Source organism: Canis lupus, chromosome 22 (assembly GCF_011100685.1).
Source record: "Canis lupus familiaris isolate Mischka breed German Shepherd chromosome 22, alternate assembly UU_Cfam_GSD_1.0, whole genome shotgun sequence".
In the NCBI taxonomy this organism is placed as follows: Eukaryota; Metazoa; Chordata; class Mammalia; order Carnivora; family Canidae; genus Canis; species Canis lupus.
Genome location: NC_049243.1, coordinates 29603763 through 29622811, shown reverse-complemented (window position 1 = coordinate 29622811; position 19049 = coordinate 29603763). Strand labels below are relative to the sequence as shown.

General features: G+C 39.5%; 1 protein-coding gene across 19 annotated transcripts in view; it reads right to left on the bottom strand.

Moving 5' to 3' along the window:
• LMO7 (LIM domain 7) overlaps positions 1-19049 on the bottom strand; it is a 197361-nt gene that overhangs the window by 87838 nt on the left and 90474 nt on the right. For 16 of the 19 annotated variants that reach the window (XM_038569778.1, XM_038569762.1, XM_038569765.1 and 13 more), the window contains one exon: positions 5278-5384. In XM_038569778.1, coding sequence (XP_038425706.1) covers positions 5278-5384 — 107 coding nt within the window. Of the gene's footprint in view, positions 1-5277; positions 5385-5520; positions 5557-5878; positions 5963-19049 lie in introns of those variants that run through there. The other 3 variants (XM_038569777.1, XM_038569775.1, XM_038569776.1) reach the window with 3 other exon arrangements.

The following is a 19049-nucleotide window of genomic DNA, read 5'->3' as shown; positions in this document are numbered from 1 at the left end:
GAGGGATGGAGAGTTGACATTCAGAAACTTATTTATCTATCCAAGAAGTTATTTAAGAACGAGAAATGAAGAGAAACTACAATACTACATAAAACTTCAGTTATTTATAGCTTGTCCCAGCATCAAACCTGCCTCCTATTCTACAACATTTCTTTGCAACTAAGCAGACTCTTTGATAATCTAACCTTGCAATTAAAGAACATTTAAAAACATGTCCATACATTTTTGCTACAGAGCCTTGGCAACCCAAAAGAATTAATGCCCCCTTTCAGTAACTACCTAACAACAGAGAATAACTGAAAAGGATAGAGAATGTGTGCAGTACAAACTTCCTTTCTGTTTCATTCCCTTCTAACTGCTTGGTAGGAAGAGAACATTTCAAAATGGTAACATGAATTGACAGGTGGAAGTCACTATAATCAAGTTACTGATCCAAGTTTGGAAGTCATTATTAAAAAAACAAAAACAGATTACGATGTTGAGAAACTCATTTGAAAGGCATGGGAAAAAAAAAGAAAAAGCAGGTTTAAGTCAGAAAATGATGAAAATTACTTCAGAGTAGGTATATTTTTACTCACATGAATTAAAATCTTAAATAAATACTCATATACACATTCATATCCCGAGCTCAATTTGGCAGACTGTTAAAGAGTGCCATCTGGGAACCAGATTCCTGAGAAATGACTTTACAGTATTGCTGCAAAATCAAGCATCCTTTTGAAGCTGCAGAGAACAGTTAAATCCTTAAAATATCATTTTGAGCCTCTTTTATTTTTCATGAGGGAAATAAGTTAACACTAATTTTGTTCCCAACTACTGTTCCTTCGCAACTAGTATGTGTAAAAAAAAATTAATTTCTGTACCCTCCATTTGATAGACATCTTTTCAAAACTGAAACATTTAAAGTTACACTTTATATCTAAAATATTAATACCCTAAATGGAAGAACAAGTCTGTACTAGAAAATTATTTTTCTCTGCATGCCTGAAATATTGTGTTCAAAAGCATGGCCATCCTGTAATTGTATTATGAACAGAATGCATCTAAGGAAGCACTAAAAACTGGATTGAAATGATAAGGGGGTAGAAAGAAGAAACACATTTACAATCTGTTCAAATTTTCAGCTTAAAATTTCAATAAATAATTCATGAGAGCAATGGCTTAAATACTTGACTTTGTTTCTGAGTCAAATTGCTAAAAATATAAAATTAAAGCCATTAATATTCACTTTACCCTTCTGCCAACTTTGATTCCTCTAATCCAGGACAACCTCTGGACTACTCTGTTGAGCTGCTTTCTACAACAAGCAATTGCTCTGTGCTGTTTAATGACCAGATGCCACCCCAAAGACCACGACATTAGCTATAGGAGTGCTCCAGTGTGCTGGGCATGATGTTGTGGTCACTGTGCTGGCTCTGCTACAGGCCTTTCAAGGTGTGCAAAGACAGCTCCATAGGCGTCACACCACCTCTTCTCTGTGGATGTTTCTGAGTTCAGTATGAATATTTAGGAAATGGTTAATCAGGATCCCTGGGTGGTGCAGCGGTTTAGTGCCTGCCTTTGGCCCAGGGCGCGATCCTGGAGACCCGGGATCGAATCCCACCCACATCGGGCTCCCGGTGCATGGAGCCTGCTTCTCCCTCTGCCTGTGTCTCTGCCTCTCTCTCTTTCTCTCTCTCTCTCTCTCTCTCTCTGTGACTATCATAAATAAATAAATAAATAAAAATTTTTTTAAAAGGAAATGGTTAATCACAATGATGCCATTATTCATTGATATAGAAGCTAAATTTTATGGCCTCAGTAAACATCTCAACTAGGGTAAATTCAACCTCAATCTGCCATTCATGAAGGTCAACTCACAAACGTGCTTTTCCTTTGGGGGAAAAAATAAGTGTCAAGATGGATCCTATTTATTAAAGTCAGGAATGTTAAAATTAAAAGTATCAACTGATATTTGAATCTATGCAGTCCCAAAATAAATGAATAATTCAAACACACTTGGAAAAGTTCAAACTACTTCCTGTAGGAAGTAAAGTAATTGTTAGAAAATTTAGATCACATATTAATACATGTAACTGTAGAAATATAAAGAGTATCCTAGTTCTACTCGACCTGTGGAAATTTTTTATTGGAAGTTAAAGTGCAAATCTGTAATTGCTCGAAATTAGGTTTTTGTAGTTAAGGCCTGGATTGTTAAAATTATTGAATAGCAACAGCTGTCTTAATTGGTTGCGTCTGCTCCTGCCACTCGTGCCTACCACACAGGGTTCCCAGGCTCCATGTGCCATCCATGTTTTTGTTTTTGTTTTTGTTTTTAATCACTGCTGCCCTCTAACAAAAAATACCTCACTTTTGCCAGCATGGAGGTTTATCAACCCCCCTCTCCTATTTGCTTACAGTGTGCCATGCAAACATGCATGTTAGACCACACTTGCAACAGGTCTGTGAACTAGCAGTGAGCTCTGGAGAGCAATTCAAATAACTACTTTGCCCCATTTTTGCTAGGCTTAGTGTATGCAGATGAGCGAAATAATGTCAATGTACTGACACATTACTGCACACTCAAATTAGAATGAGCTTTCCCTTTTAAATGGGCAAACATACCAATGCAGAAATGCATACATTATTTTATTAATATAAGTAAAATTTACATTTTTAGCAGAACCTAAAGTCAGTTGGTAACCTTCATTTCCGCATGATGAGCTTGCTGGCAGAGCGGAAATAAGGAATTTTAAGTTTAAGTCAGGGTTTCTCAACCTCAGCGCTACTCATATGTGGGGTTGGAATATTCTTTGTTATGGGGACTATCCTGTTCATGAAAGGGTGTTTAGCAGCATTCCCAACCCACTAGATGCCAGCAGCATTCCCAGCCCAACTACATGGACAGAACTATCTCTAGACCTTGCCAAATGTCCATCAGGGGAACGAAACTGCTCCCAGTTGAAAACCACTGGTCTAACCAACACCAAGTCCTCTAATCTACAATAATGATAGGACGAGATGTGACCTACAGAAGTCTCTGCATTACTAAGAAAACTAAAAGCTAAGAAATACATGCGTATTGAGTAACCAATAATTTGCTTTCCTGTAAACCTGCTTCCCTTTATACAAATGCAATCTCAGGCCAGGAGAGCTGTGGCCAACATTTTTTTTTTTTTTTTTTTTTTTAAAGATTTATTTACTTATGATAGACATAGAGAGAGGCAGAGACACAGGCAGAGAGAGAAGCAGGCTCCATGCACCGGGAGCCTGACGTGGGATTCGATCCCGGGTCTCCAGGATCGCGCCCTGGGCCGAAGGCAGGCGCTAAACCGCTGTGCCACCCAGGGATCCCTGTGGCCAACATTTTTAAAGAAGCCATTCGTCAGCCTCCTCGGGTCTCGTAAGCGGGAGGCTCCCAGGCCCCCGTTGCAGCAGCCCCTGGCTGGCTGCGGGCGCTCTCTGGTCCAACAGGACAGAGTCATCAGGGGAAGTGCTCCGAAGCCGAGTCAAGGCTCTCGGGCGTTCCTGCTGGTACTACCTAGGCACACCTTTACGGACTTGTGCTTTTCCCTGAAACAAGTTGTTCTGCATACTTCCTACTACAGATCTCACTACGTGACCTCCCAGTTTCAGTTTGCCAGTGATTTAATTTCACTCGGGGCTGAGCCCAGGTACAGAGTTTTTTTCCTAAACACCTTAGACCTAACATCTCATGAAGCCAGCTCCAGGCAAGTTTTGCTGAGAGCATTCTTGGAATTAGAAGCCAAAGGAACATGTTTTGCCTCATGGGTAGTCTACTCAAACATCTGCTACAGAGTTTCAAAACAGTACAGCGGGGGTGGGGGGGGGGGGTGGAGGGGAAACTTTTCCTTAAGTTGTCGCTGTTCATTAAGAATAAAGCATTTTCTAAGTGAAAACTTTATTTGCCCATCAGATAAGTCTTGAGAGAAGGCTGATTAGGAAAAATAAAACAAATACATCTGTGCAGTTATTTTTCATGGATATCAAGCATGACCTCACAATACTGCAGAAGTAAACATGCCATTTTGGTGATGAAACTGAGGAACAAACTATCTTCCAATTAATGAGAAATGCAGACAGACCCATCCTTGCTATGCACTTATCAAGGCTGTATAGTTTAGAAATGCTAATTCAACAGAACTGGAAGCATGTAAGTTCAAAATGGCTTGTTCATTTAAAAATATATATTGTTAGGCTTAGAAAAGATGAATTGTATCTGGGCTTTTAGGTTTCACTACTAAAGGACCATGTGTACTATGACACATACAGGGTTATTTTCCTTAGGAAAAATAATTGACCATTTTTAAGGTTTTACCATCAATTCTTAAATAGCTTTTAAAGCTATTACAACAGAGATATCAGCCATAAAAACCAAATCTTTGTCTAAAATGATAAGAACTAATTTTTTCCATTTCTATTATTTCCACAGCTAGGATACTGTATTTATTCTCTCCTTTCGAAAAATGTTAATTAGCTTTAAGAGCCATGAGGAAGAGGTAGTCATTATTACAAAATCAAATCATTTTCCTGTCACGATTATCTGGTAACACGACTTTATCCTGATCTACTGAAAAGCAAATTAGATTTTAATAGATTTATAGGGGGGGGTAAACAATCTCACGGGAGCTTAAAACCAGATTTTCTGAAACCATATACTCCTACATGACACCATTTTCCATCTAAAACACAACAGAAACACCTGCGCACATTTTCACCCCCCACTTTCATTTTCTCATTCATACTATTAAAATAGCGAAAAACAGTTCATCTTTAGAAATTATCCACAATTGACAAGGTCATTAGCATTCCATGTTGGTGCCAGGCATTGATGCCTTCCAAATTACAAAAGAAAGTCCCTTTAACTACTGTCCCAGCCTCATTTTTGTTAGCATGTCTTAATTCCAAATACATAAAGACCATGTGAAAATAATTCTTTTTACTCTACAAACTATAATATAACCTCTCAATTCACTTTATGAGTATAATGTGCATCCTCACCATTAGCAACCAAACATTAGCATGTTGGACAAGCATTAAAATATAAACTACTATTTTAGTTAGTGTAGAGATTTAAAGTAACAACATGCCATGGTCTCAATTACAGACAGCTTCACATTCACAGTCCCTAAGCAATTTTTAAAATAATCAGTTTTGGATTCAGAACAGAGGACAACAGAGAAACGATTTTTCAGGAATCATAAAATCTCAGAAATTCTTTGCACTTCAGCCACAAGCCCGAAGCTTAAAAAATATATAACAAACAGTGAAACTTACCTGACAGTGACTCGGTTGGATAAATCCTGTAGATCCCCAGGATGGAAAAGCTGGGCTTCTTTCAATCCAATCTGTTCACAAGCTTTCAAAAAAACGTTTATATTATCCTGTGAAAAGAAGTGGAAAGTGATTCCTTAGCCGAGCTCTCTCTCAAACAAAGGGTACAAATTTTTATGATAGAACTTCTGGCTTCAAAGTCCAATCACAGCCAGCAAAAAAGGAGGCAGCGAGACCAGTGCATACATTTTTTTTAATTACATGGGCATGTATAGCCTTTCGGTTTTGCAGAGCACAAACGGTAGCGCTAGCTTATGCCTGGGCATACGCTGTTCTGTGATCTTTGTGACCGGCACGTTAAACATTACCTGTTACAGGACAAGTGCCTAGCCACTGAGCAGTAATCTACACTTTGATGTCAGCTCTGCTCTGCAAACAAACGCCCTCTTCCCAGCTTTGCACGACAAGCCTCACCTCTCCTCTTTAAAAATAACTCCAGCTACTGACATTCACCCACCCAGAAACTGTTGGCAGGGAAGAAACAGGAGGAGGAACATTCTGTTTCTGTGATTACAAATTACAGAACGACTGTGGAATACCACACCTGGAATCTGGGTTCGGTTGCTGAGCTGGCTCTTGATAGACAGGGAAACCATAATATAGGACCCAGGAGAAGCCTAACGTTCATTGGCTAAATCACATAGTTTAGGTGTGGTACATTATTCACGCCCTGCACCTGCCTCAGAAACCGCCTTCAAAAAATGAAACTCTACGTTGTCCTCATAGCTTATTTCAAAAACCAAAATCCTCCTCTCACAAACCAGTGCTTTTCATTCCTGTAAACTACTGCCCAAACACTGGCTGCTACAGACACACATTTGGTGAGCAGATAGATTCAGCTTGAGCTTCCCTCTTCTCCTTTACCAAGTTGAGTGGGTGAAGATCATATGGGGACTCCTTACCTTCTCTGTTAGGACTCTCAGGGAAGAGATGACCTGCTACAATGCCAACACACGTGCAGCCACTTACACACGTTGGCACCACCACATCTGTAGTGAGAGAGGGCCTCCCTGAACTCTCACCTCCCTAATGGCTGGCAGTGAGGAATCAAAAGACAACCTGCCACTTGGAGAAAGATGATTACTCTTTTCTCATATTGAGAAGCTAATCCCCACAAGAAAAGCCAAGGTAGCCCAACAGAGTAGGAGTGAATGACAGAGAAGCAAGGATGAAGAGGGTAAATTCAACAGCATGGACTCTTGGGAGAGTGAGAGGGTTTAGGGAAAGAGTAATAAGCAAATGTATGGCAAGAGAAAACCAATACTGACTACTAGGGACTCATGGACATTCAAAACAAAATATTCAGAGATGGGAAGTTATTCTAGTATACTTTCAGTAAAAGGCAGTATGAACTACCTAGCTGAAAGTTGATCCATGACCCTTTTAATTTTTTCTTCTAAAATTTATTTAAATTCAAGTTAATTAACATATAGTATAGTACTGGTTTCAGAAGTTGAATTTAGTGAGTCATCACTTATATACAGCACCTAGTGCTAATCCCAACAAGCACCCTCCTTAATGCCCATCACCAATTTAGCCCATGCCCTCACCCACCTCCCCTCCACCAACCCTCAGTTTGTTTTCTATAGTTAAGAATCTTATGGTTTGTCTCCCTCTCTTTTTTTATTTTATTTTTCTTTCCCTTCCCATATGTTGTTCTCAAATTCCACATGAGTGAAATCATATGGTATTTGTGTTTCTCTGACTTATCTGACATATACTCTAGTTCTACCCATGTCATTGCAAATGGCAAGGTTTCATTCTTTTGATGGCTGAGTAATATTCCATTGTATATATATACCACATCTTCTTTATCCATTCATCAGTTGATGAACATTGGGGCTCTTTCCATAATTTGGCTATTGTGGAATCCAAAATTATTTTAATGAAAGATTAAAAGAATTTATAAGTCAAAAGTTGAACAACTCAGTGAAAGGTGTTCAATCTGACTTAGTGGGGAAAAAGAAGGGGAATAACATATTGGCAAAATTCCAGCAGCAAAAGTGATCATTTTGTTAAGCTCACATATTTTTGAAAACCTATACTATCTCACAACTCAATGATTTAAATTAAAGGTTCTAAAACTGGCCTTCAGAGAAGCAGACAAGAACAAATGGCTTGGTGCCCTAGCACCCCAAATCCTACAGGAAGAAAAGCACATTTCTGAAGAGGAAGAATAAACCATTAGAAGTCTTCCCACCAAAAAGAAAAAGGAAGGAAGGAAGGAAGGAAGGGAGGGAGGGAGGGAGGGAGGGAAGGAGGGAGGGATTAAGTCTGTCTCCCCACAAAATCAATTTGGTTCTGAATGTTTAAAATATTATAAAATAGGGTTGGGTGGCTCAGGGCGTGATCCTGGAGTTCCAGGATCCTGGAGTTCCAGGATTGAGTCCCACATCAGGCTCCCTACACAGAGCCTGCTTCTCCCTCTGCCTGTGTCTCTGCCTCTCTCTGTGTCTCTCATGAATAAATAAATAAAATCTTTTTAAAAATTTAAAAATTAAACATTATGACAAAGTTAAACTGAAAGTAAACCTATTGAATTGACAGCCAAAATAATTATTCATGTGTTTTCTAAAACCATAACAGCACTTATCCAGTTGATAAATATGTACCTATTGATAAAATAAAGCCAAATATGCCTCAAAACCTCAAATAGGTGGCTATTTCAAATCTAAAGTGATTATAGTTCAAAAGAGACAATTTTAAAAAAAGATTATGATGAAATTCTAGTTTTAAATAAAGCCTTTAAAAAGCAGAGTTTCTTTTAGAGTTCAATGATGCTCAAACTTAAAACAAACTTCACAAACAAGGCCCCACACAGCCTATGCAGCAGAAACAAGTTGTATTAAGATCAGAACTGCAACCTAAATCCTGCTTATTGGACTCCAGCCCACTGGTAATTTCTTTTTTGCAATTTCAAAAGACCTAGGCAGAAAGTTGCCTAAGGGGAGATACAAGACTATAAAATAAAATTTTAATGTCTGTTGGAACACCAAGAAGCCACACCCACTCAACATATTAAAAGAGAAGCAGTTAGTCTTCATTAATGGGATCAATTTCACTTGCTACTAGCAAAGATAAAGTTAAAACATAGGACAAATATGAAACATCTTCTGATTAGACTGTTAGCCAGGACTCCAAGTTAGCTCTGCCACTCATCAGTTGTGTGGCTTTGAGAAAATTAATTAGCCTTTCTGGCCCCATTTTCCTCCTCTGTGAAATGAGTAGTTTCTGGATCTGTACCCCATATTCCCTAGGGCACACACCTCTGTGCAAGAGGAGGGAAGCCCAGACCTCCCTAACCCAACCCTTAATACTTAAGTAAGCCTCTACAATTCCTGTACCCCGAGGACCAAAAGTGGCTTCACAACAACAAAACAAAATGAGGATCCCAGATCTGCAATAGCTCCTTCCAGTGTTATTTATCTAGGACATGAATAAAAGCAGACACTATATAAACAGACAAGGCAGGATGGCTTAAGATTTTCATATTCTCCCCCAAGCCCTCTACACTCCTTAGCCTAGAATCAATTACAAGGGTAATCATAAGAGGTGTAAGGGGCAAGGGCAAATTAAAGAGAGATTAGTGAACCAGGAAGAGTATTTCCTAACAACTGAGGAAAGATGAGTTATCCACAAAAATTTACCAACATCCCCAGGTTTATATTAGTCTACTGTGGCACCTCTATTGATTATCTACCACTACATAGCTAGTTATCCCAAAATTTAGCAGCTTAAAACAATAGACATGTATGATTTCACAGTTTTTGACGGTTAGGAATTCAGGAGTAACCCACATTGGATGGTTCTGACTTAGAGGTCTCTGAGCAGGTTGTAGATGTCAGGCCAGACGGCAATCACCTGTAGATCCTCCTGGGGCTTGAAGGAGCAAGCCCTCTCCAAGGTGGCACACTCATAGCTGGCATGTTGGGGCTGGTTATTGGCAGGAAGCCTCAGTTCTTTACCAAATAGACATCTCCATTAGGCTGCCTGACAGAGTGAACATTCCAAATGCAAGCATGATGGCAGCTGTAGTATCTCACGGCCTAAGTTTCAAGTCATCATTATTTCCTCAGTATCCTGCTGGTGACATAGGTCAGCCCTATTCAATATAAGGAGGACTGCACAAGAACATAAATAGGAAGTGGGATCACTGGGGACCACGCACCACAGTTCACTCTTTAGACCCAGTGATTCACGTCACTCCCTCATGGAATATACACTAACCCTTTCCCCCAAAGTCCTGGAAATGCTCGCCCCTTTGCCAGATGAGCTCAAAGTTTAGAATCTCACCTAAACCAGATCCAAGGGACATCTGGGTGGTTTAGTGATTCAGTGTCTGCCTTTGGCTTAGGGTGTGATCCCAGGGTCCTGGGATCAAGTATCACATCAGGCTCCCTACAGGGAGCCTGCTTCCCCCATGTCTCTGCCTCTCTCTGTGTGTCTCTCATGAATAAACAAATACATTTTTTTAAATAAAATTTTAAAAACTCAGATCCAAGTTTATATAAAGATCCCCATGTGTAGATCCTTAAGGATAGCCCTCAGACATAGTTCCTTTCAACCTAAATGTCCGTGAACTAAAGTGACAAGTTACCTATACCCTACACCCCTAACATACAGTGGTGCAGGGTAGCCTCTAGACATATTCTAGTTCAAAGTGTGGAGAAATTAAGGTACACAGGTATCACCAAGCCACAGAAACTCTGTAAGGCATAGAATGATAGGTCTTTCATTAGGATTCAAGGCCAGCAAACACCTCATGGGTTTTTCCTTCATCCTCTGGACTCTTGATTCTACCTTAAAATCATCTTTTACTTCCTTGAAAAGTAGCTTGTGTTTGTAGGTATGTAGCTTTTTCAGTCTGCTTCCTGCCTATAAAAGTTTGGGGAACTAAAGGTCTTTTAATTTTGTAATCCTCTATCCTTTTCAGTCTACTATTACAGTGCTTCAGCAAATACACTTCTCTCAGTACTATAAGTCTTTTATGAATTTTATTGAACTTACTCTCATTAGATAAAAGCCACACCCACAAATCCCTTCAAGAGAAGCCCTTAGCCATCTTGGTATGCCGAGATGACAGACGGACATCACCTTTATGCTTCTTAGAAGCCCTACTGCTTGACAAGACAGACTTCCAAGGTACTACTTGGATCTTTCCAAGATCTTAGAGGATTTTACAGCCACACCCTCAGCTTCACTTTCAGACCTTGTTTTCCTGCCAGGGCATTGAATTTGATCTTTCCCTGAAAGCCATTTCTCAATTCTAGCATCATTTGCTGACTAAAAAGGCAGACAATTTTGAAAATCAGCAATTCCTGTGCCCCTCTTGTTTATCAGGGTATCCTTTTCTGTCTCATATTTTACTATCACCAGCAAGAGGAAGCCAGGCAGCACTTTGGCACACCATCTGGAAGTCTCAGCTAGAACATCTAATTAGATACAATGTTGAGGTACAAGGTAGTATCAGGAGGTAATCATTGGGACCACTGTAGAAGTTGGCTACAACACTTAGAATGCAAAATAGTTATCAATTTGGAGAAGATAAACTGTTTTTAGAAATGTTGAGTTTCAGACATCCACATCAAGATGTTCAACTAATGGTAAATTGGGTTTGGAACGCATGAGAAGTATTTGAACTTAAATATTGGTTTGGGGAAATCAAGCACACATTGGTAGTAACTGAAATGAAGGATGTGGATGAGCCCTCTTAGGAAAAGCAAAACAAAAGAAGGATTCACAATCAGACACCAATATTTAACAGATAGCTTAAAAACAAAAGAAAAAACACCTAGCAACCAGAGAAATCAGAGGAAAAGCAAAACTGCAAAATGTTATGGAAAACAAGGGAAAAGAAGACAGAAGAGTGGCATGCTACAAAAAACTTCATCAAAGATGAAAACTGTTCAAAGAATTTGACAATCAAACAGAATCTTTAGCGAGTATAAACTCCAGGGTGTTAAGGAGTAAGTAAGTGACAAAGATCGGCCATTTACTACAGTGTAAATACTACCCCAAATGCTGAAGCTTTCTTCTCATTGCCCCCTATTTTATATCCTACTAGAGATTCCCTTCACTCCTTCCAAAGCTGCCATCTCTGGCCCCTCCAATGTTAGGATACTCTGATTCTGAAAGGACATGTGATGGAGAGAGCAGTTCCCACTCTCATTCTCTGTCCCCGAATGTAGGACCATGTTTCTACTTCCTCCCAACACTTTCTGGTTGTAAACAAAAACACAATTATTCATTTCTATGGGGTCTTAACTTCTGTCTCCATGATACAGCCTAAAGAGAGTCATAAGAAGGATTGAGGCCAACATGAATATTCTAACACTAGACCCAGAGGTAATATGGGTCTTTTGCAACATGAACCCTTTCAGAGCTTTTCATCCCACTTTCCTCCCAAAAGCATTTACCCAATAACATAGTCTCATGTCACTTCAGCAGATTGCTAGTCTCTTATCAGGGATGGAAGCAGTTGAGGAAAGTATCAGGGGCCCAGAGTTGAATTAATATATTTTAGCAAACTCCAATCAGTTGATATTAGGGCCCTCCCATTTTGTTATCTCTTTCTCCTCATCCCATACCTCCATTTCTCCCATTGCACTTTACTAAAAGGTGCTAAGAATATACCCCCAAAGAACTGAAGAGTTTCCCAAACAAGGACACGTACAGGCACATCATAGTGGCACTATTCACAAGAGTCAAAAGATAGAAACACACAAAACATGTACATTAATAGAAATGGATAAAACAAATTGGAATATATTCATATAATGACATATTATTCACCCATTAAACAAATGAAGTACTGATACTTTCTACAGCACGGATGGAGAATGGACTTCCAAAACACTATGCTAAGTAAAAGCTAAACACACAAATGTTACATACTCCATTTATATGAAATATCCAGAATAGATAAATCCTTAAAGACAGAATGCAGATTTGTGGCTGAGAGAAGTCTGGGGAGGAAGAGGATGAAATAGAAGGCAACCTAATAGGTAAGGGGTTTAACTTGGGAGTGATGGAAATGTTTGGTGCCTGCACAACACTGTGAACATACTACATGCCACTGAATTGTTCACCGTAAAATGGCTAATTTTGTTATATGAATTCACCTCCATAAATTATTTTTTGAAGGTGTCTTCTATAATGTGCTTAAAAATGTAAATGTCCTTTAAAGTGCTGATTCATTTACGTATCTCATTTGCATAAATGGCACTGTGGTCTACATCTTTCTCTTACGCATTTAACCATTCTGTTACACAAAAGTCTAAATCTTCACTAAAACTCTATGCTGGGGATCGATCCCTGGGTGGCTCAGCGGTTTAGCACCTGCCTTTGGCCCAGGGCACGGTCCTGGAGTCCCAGGATCGAGTCCCGCGTCGGGCTCCCTGCGTGGAGCCTGCTTCTCCCTCTGCCTGGGTCTCTGCCTGTGTCTCTGCCTCTCTCTCTAGCATGAATAAATAAATAAATCTTAAAAAAAAAAATTCTATGCTATTCCTCCCTAGGCTCTTATGCTGACCAAAGTCATTTTCATTTTTTACTTGGAGAAAATTTTTAAATGTTTCTTTTATGTATTTTTCTTAAATTTTTCTTTAATGATATAATTTCAAGACTTCCAACTTACAGAGGGAATACTTGTTATCAAGATACTTTAATGTCACAACAAATGAGGAATGTCTATTCAAAATAACAAACCAGTTAGACTCACTTCTGCAAAAATTTCCTGAGCGTAGAGGGCCAAGAGCATTCATCAATAAAAATGAGTTATTTAAATAAATACAAGGAGATTTATTACAGAAGCCCTAAATAAGATCAAAATCCTAACTAATTCTGAAAAAAGAGAGTAAAAACATGCTCAGAGCTGTAACTGTACCTTATAGGCAAACAAGGGCCATACAGTAACCACCTTAAACCAAAGCTGCCAGAATGACATCACCTGGAAGTGTTCCCATCAATGAACCAAATGTTCCTCATGTGCTCACTTTTGCCTATTACTCCCAGTAAGTTTCTATGCCTACTTTAAGCAAGATTTTTTGATTAAAAAAGAGGGCACATTATCCAATTCCTCTGAACTGAGCACATGATAATGCAGATCAATTTATCCAACAGCAAGAGATTTGGTGACCTCAATTCCTTTTCTATTTACAATTTAGCACCAAAGCCCCTCCCTGTCTCCTGTCCCTTAGAGTTAACAGTGACAAAAGTTAGAAAGTATAAGCCAACAATCAAGAGGTTGTAAGCACTGTTTGAGGCAGAGAAACCAAATTAAGTCTCTATATTAGACTAAGAGTCTCTAATCAGCCACATCAGACTCTCCAGAGAGAGCACTCAATCACCACAAAGGTGATGCTCATGCACACAACTAGGCAACTGCTGGCCCAGCTTCTTGGTACTTGACATGGGGTCCACACACCATCAGCATCACTTGGGAGCCTGTAAGAAATGCAGACTCAAGCTCCACCCTAGACCCAACGCAATCAGAATCTACATTCTAAGAAAATCCTCAGGTGGTTTGAGTCTTTGTAGACATAGTGTTCTGGAAAATAACAAAATAAGGAAAATATTTCTGACTAGGATTTACAGCAGTGTTTCTCCTTAGTATGAACACCAATCACCTAGGGATTATGGAGCTCACCATTAGGTCATCACCAAAAGTACTCAAATCCCATTCTTCTGATACATTGTGACCATTCAAAATTATTTTAAAGCAATTCCCTAGCATGGTAATGATTACAATACACCCAAATTATAATCATTTTAATTATATAGTTTCCATTAAGGAAGTAGTGTGGTTGCAATTTTGATCAGTGGCACTAGTTTTATTATTAGAGACTTCATCTTCTATTTTAAGGCTTAGTGAATAAATGTAAGCATGTGCTAATTACAATACACAGGTAAACAGATCCAACTTCAATAGTTACTTGTGATAAAAGTACACAGCATATATTTCTTCAGTTCTTCTCTGCAAAGAGCCTCAGTCACGTGCTGCTAGCAAAGGATTTGAGGACAAGGAGAGCAGTCAAGTTTTGTCACATGTGACAACAGGAGTAGGAACCAACTAGGAATGTTTAAAGGGAATTGCCAAGCGACATTGAGGGCCCAGAGGATTAAACATGATAAATCACCAAGTGGCTGGCAGGCTTTTCTCCAGCGTTGCTTGGCAGAGTAGGAGTAAAACCCATACCAAGAGGGTTGAGCAGAACAGAGCACTGGCGAGCTAGGGCGGTGGAAGGTCAAAGGCATGAGGGCTGTGCTCTAGTAAAAGGCTAGTTACTGAGATGCTTAATCAACTTGGGTTACAATGAACCACACAGAAGCAGTGACAGGCTTTGTCAAACCACAGCATGGACTAAGGTACAGTCTTCCGTGGTGTTCAAATTAAACTTCACGTCAAAAATGAAGGAGTTCTAAAACTTACTCTTGAAAGAAAGGAGGAAAGGAACGAAGGAAAGGGGGAAGGGAGGGAAGAGGGAAGGGACACAAAATATTGAAATAGAGGCCTAAGAAGTTCTGAGACCAGACTGCTGGTGGCCAAAAGTGGGTAGACAAAAAGGGAATAAAAGAAAAAAAAGTTTTGTCATCAAATTACCCATGTCCTCCATTCTGAACGAAAACAAATACGTAATTGCTTAGTGAAACATGTCATGATGATGCCAAAACACATTTCATGAAGCAGTAGAGCACATTTAATGAAGGAGAACAGCACAGTAAAGCTTTAGAGCTCGCTGGAAATTCACACTCCTTCCGTGCAACTGTTCCCACCCCCTTTCCGAGAGTCACTTTTACAGGTGATATGTCTTGATCGTCAGGCCTTGTCTGAGCCTTTCCAGCCCCAGGGACTCCTTGCTTTATGAGGCTGACTCACTTTTAGTCATTTCTATGTCAAAAAAGTCCAAAGACTCCCTCACTATAATTGTAAAACACTGATCCTAAATCTGCCTACTTAATGGGAACTAAATCTCATCTTTCTCTCACAAGAGCTGCTTAGCTTAGCTACTTAGCTCTCCACCTCACACATGCCACACGCCTACAAGCCACCCCCAACCTCACATCTCCTCTTCATATACCCCCGGTTTTCTCGGTTCTCCTGTCATCCCAACTGGCCCTCCTCTGAATCAGCTGATTTTCTCAAGCTGGCATCCATGGAGTTCTTACCCTCTGCCAGGCAGCATGCTGAGGCACTTTATACAAACTATCTCCAATTCACACTATAAAAGCTTATGAAGTCTTATTGTTCCTATTTTACACGTGAGTGAACTGAGGCCTAAGAGGTGCAGAAGTGACCCGAGGTTGTCCAGGAAGCAGTGGAGCTAGGACTCAAATGGAGCTGCTCCAGTTCCAGAGTCTGTGCTCTTCACCACTAGATTCGTTTTCACCACAAGTGAAACAAATCACCACTCGTCAGTGGCTGAAAACAAGACAAGTTTATTATCTTCCAGCTCTGGAGGTCGGAAGTCCCAAATCAGTCTCCCTGGGTTAAAATCAAGGTGTTGGCAGGGCTATGTTTCTTCTGGAGGCTCTAGAAGAAAATCCATTTCTTTCTTCTTTTCCGTTTGCTAGAGGCCTCTTCCCTCCACCCTCAAAACCAGCAGCATCAACCTCAGTCTCTATCACACCATCCAATCCTCACTCTCTCTTCCACTTATGAGGACTCTCGGGATGATACTAGGCCCACCTGGATAATCCTGGAACTTCTCCCCATCTCAAAGTCAACTTTTTGGCACCTCAATTTTCCCTGGAACCCAATGTTCCCCCGCCTTACAACACATTGACTGGTTCCTGAATTAGAGCGTGAATATCGTTGGGTGCCATTCTGCCTGTGACAACCATCATACTTCCTTACAGATAGGTTCCTGTTTGCTAGGTCCTCTCTTCCCAAAATGAAACATCTGTAGCTAAGATAGGACTCCAGATGTGGTCAATTACAAGTCATCACTTGATGGGTCACTAACCAGGGTCCTCTTGCAAAAGGAGAGTAACAGTGATTTTGAAGATTTACTGAGGAAATAGATATGTAATTGGCAGTTTCTGGGATATAGCAAGTGGTCAGTAAATGGACCTTACTTCTCTTGTTATAGGACACAGGTACTTCGCATTGTGGCATCTCTATCATACTGTTGAGATGTGAGGTAACAATAACCAGTTCACAATGACATCACAGTTTGCAAAAAGATGACCTGTGCATTTTAATGGGCCAGGAGGCTAGAGAAATTTGGAATAAGAATAAAGTGGATATAAAGAATCTGAAATGAAAATCATGTGATTTTTATAAAGTTATAAAATGCCTAAGTTTGCAGATAATATAAAATGGCTGGACTCTTATGACTCTAGGCCATTTTAAATTGCAGATTTCTATATTCAGTACATTAACTATGCCTTATTTTTCCAACATCCACAAAGAGGACCAGATACATTTCCCATGTTTTTATTTCATCTTTTTTTTTTTTTTTAAATGAAAATAGTTCAAGTACAAAGCCCCAAGGCAAACTGCAGAAACTTCTCTCCAGGTTTACATGGATTTACATTCAGCTCCTTAAAAGTGAGCATTTGTATTCAACTGCTTAAGATTTTACCTACAGATATTACCTGGTCTACTTTTCTTCATATTGGCTATACCAAGGCCACAACAGACACTTTGTAGGAATGAAGATGTGCCTAAAAGGGAAAGGCTGGTAAAATGACTGAATAAACTGTAAATGAATAAAATGGGTATCATGTTAGGAAAATGCCCAGAGAAGAAACAATGCAGAGACTCCCATACTGTCCATAAGAAACTCCATACAATGGTTACTTTGGGGGGAATGCAGGCCTATTGTTGCCATGCTCCTTGAGAAGCCAGAGATGAGGATTCTATATGAAATCTAAGTATGCGAATGTTGGCTCAGATTTTTTTAAAAAAAGCAAAAACAATGTAAGCCAAATAAAATCCATCATGAGCCATTTTATGACCTCTAGCTAGTCTCCTGGACTCTCCATGGGACCAGCTCAGTAATATGTTGCTTTAGAACTTCTGTGTGTCATGGACAAGGCTGGCTTCTAATGTGATTTTCTTTCTTATTAAATAATCACAAATCATGTTTTTCATGATGTTGTCAGGGAACAATATCTAAGATTGACACTGATCACTTTGACATTTGCAAATCTGCAATCTTATGTAAACTGACTCAATTTCCAATTTCTCCCTTGATTCTCCCCTTCCCTCCACCAACCCTCTGGCTCCTTAGTTTACTATCTCAATAAACTACTGATGGAAAAACCCTGGCTTCTCTGTCAACCTATTAGCAAGTGCTATATGGTCTTCCATCAAAACAAACTCTGACCCCTTCTAGCATTTCCAATATTGTCACCATCGCCTCTTGCCTGAACTACTGTATAGTCAAGAGTTCTCTAAACAACAGAACAAGATACATATCTATATAGAAAGAGATTTATTTTATAAATAAACCCTAACCCTAAAAGGAACTGGCTCATGTAATTATGGAAGCTAAAGAGTCCCATGATCTGCCCATTTACAAGCTGGACACCAAGGAGGGCTGATGGTGTATTTCCAGTCCATGTCCAGAATCCTGAGAACCAGGAAAGGCAATAAAATGTTCCATTTTAAAGTAAATTCCAGTTTCAAAGCTGGCAAACTTGAGACCCAAGAAAAAGCCAATATTTTAGTTCAAGTCTGAAGGCAGGAAAATATCAATGTTATCAATGTTCTAGTTATGCAGTTAGGCAGGAGTCGTTTTTTCTGACTCACAGGAGGATTGATCTTTTTGCTTTAGTCAGCCCTTTGACTGATTATATGAGGCCCACCCACACTGGGGAAAACAATCTGATTTCCTCAAGCTACAGATTCAAATGTTAATCTCATCCAAAACACCCTCACAGACACATGCAGAATAATGTAATAATGTCCAACCAATCATCTGGACACTCCATGGCTTGTCAAGCTAACACAAAATTAGTCATTACAACTACCAAAACTATTCTTTAACAGGCCTTACTGCTTCTTGATTTCCTTCAGTCTATTGTTCACAAACCAACTTGGTGATTTTTTTATTTTACATATTACTGAGGCATAATTCACATATAAGTCATAAATGTAAATGTATAATTCAATGGTTTCTAGTATATTCAGATATGTGCATCCTTTACCACAGGCAACCAATAACCTCTAACAAATTAAATTGCCCCCAATAGCTTCTCATCATGCTAGGAGTAAAATGTGATCTATCCACCAAAGCCTATGAAGCCTCGTACAATCTTGCTGGCTTACTTCTATCCACCTTGCTTCGTTCCAGAGCCACAGTCCTTCTTGATCCAGCTTGATCCAGTCTTGATCCTCCCTCTTTTCCTTCTGTCTCAAAAAGTCCCAGATTTTCCCCCTCCCTCACTTCATGCAGGTCCCTGATCAAATGCCAACTCCAGGAATAAGATATCTCTGAGCACCTTTTTTGAAACACTTCTCCATATACTCAACTCAATCATTCTCTACCCATTCACTTTATTTTTTCACTGTAATTATTGGCAACTGACAAGATATATATTCTGCATGGCAACTATTAGTACCTTATGGGTATTACTGATCTATTGATTATACTCCATTAGGAGAGAAACTTTTTCTGCCTTACTTGTGGCTGTGTTCCAAGATCTTAGAATAGTACCTGGCACATAGTAGGTGTTCAATAAATACTTTTTTTTTTCAATAAATACTTTTA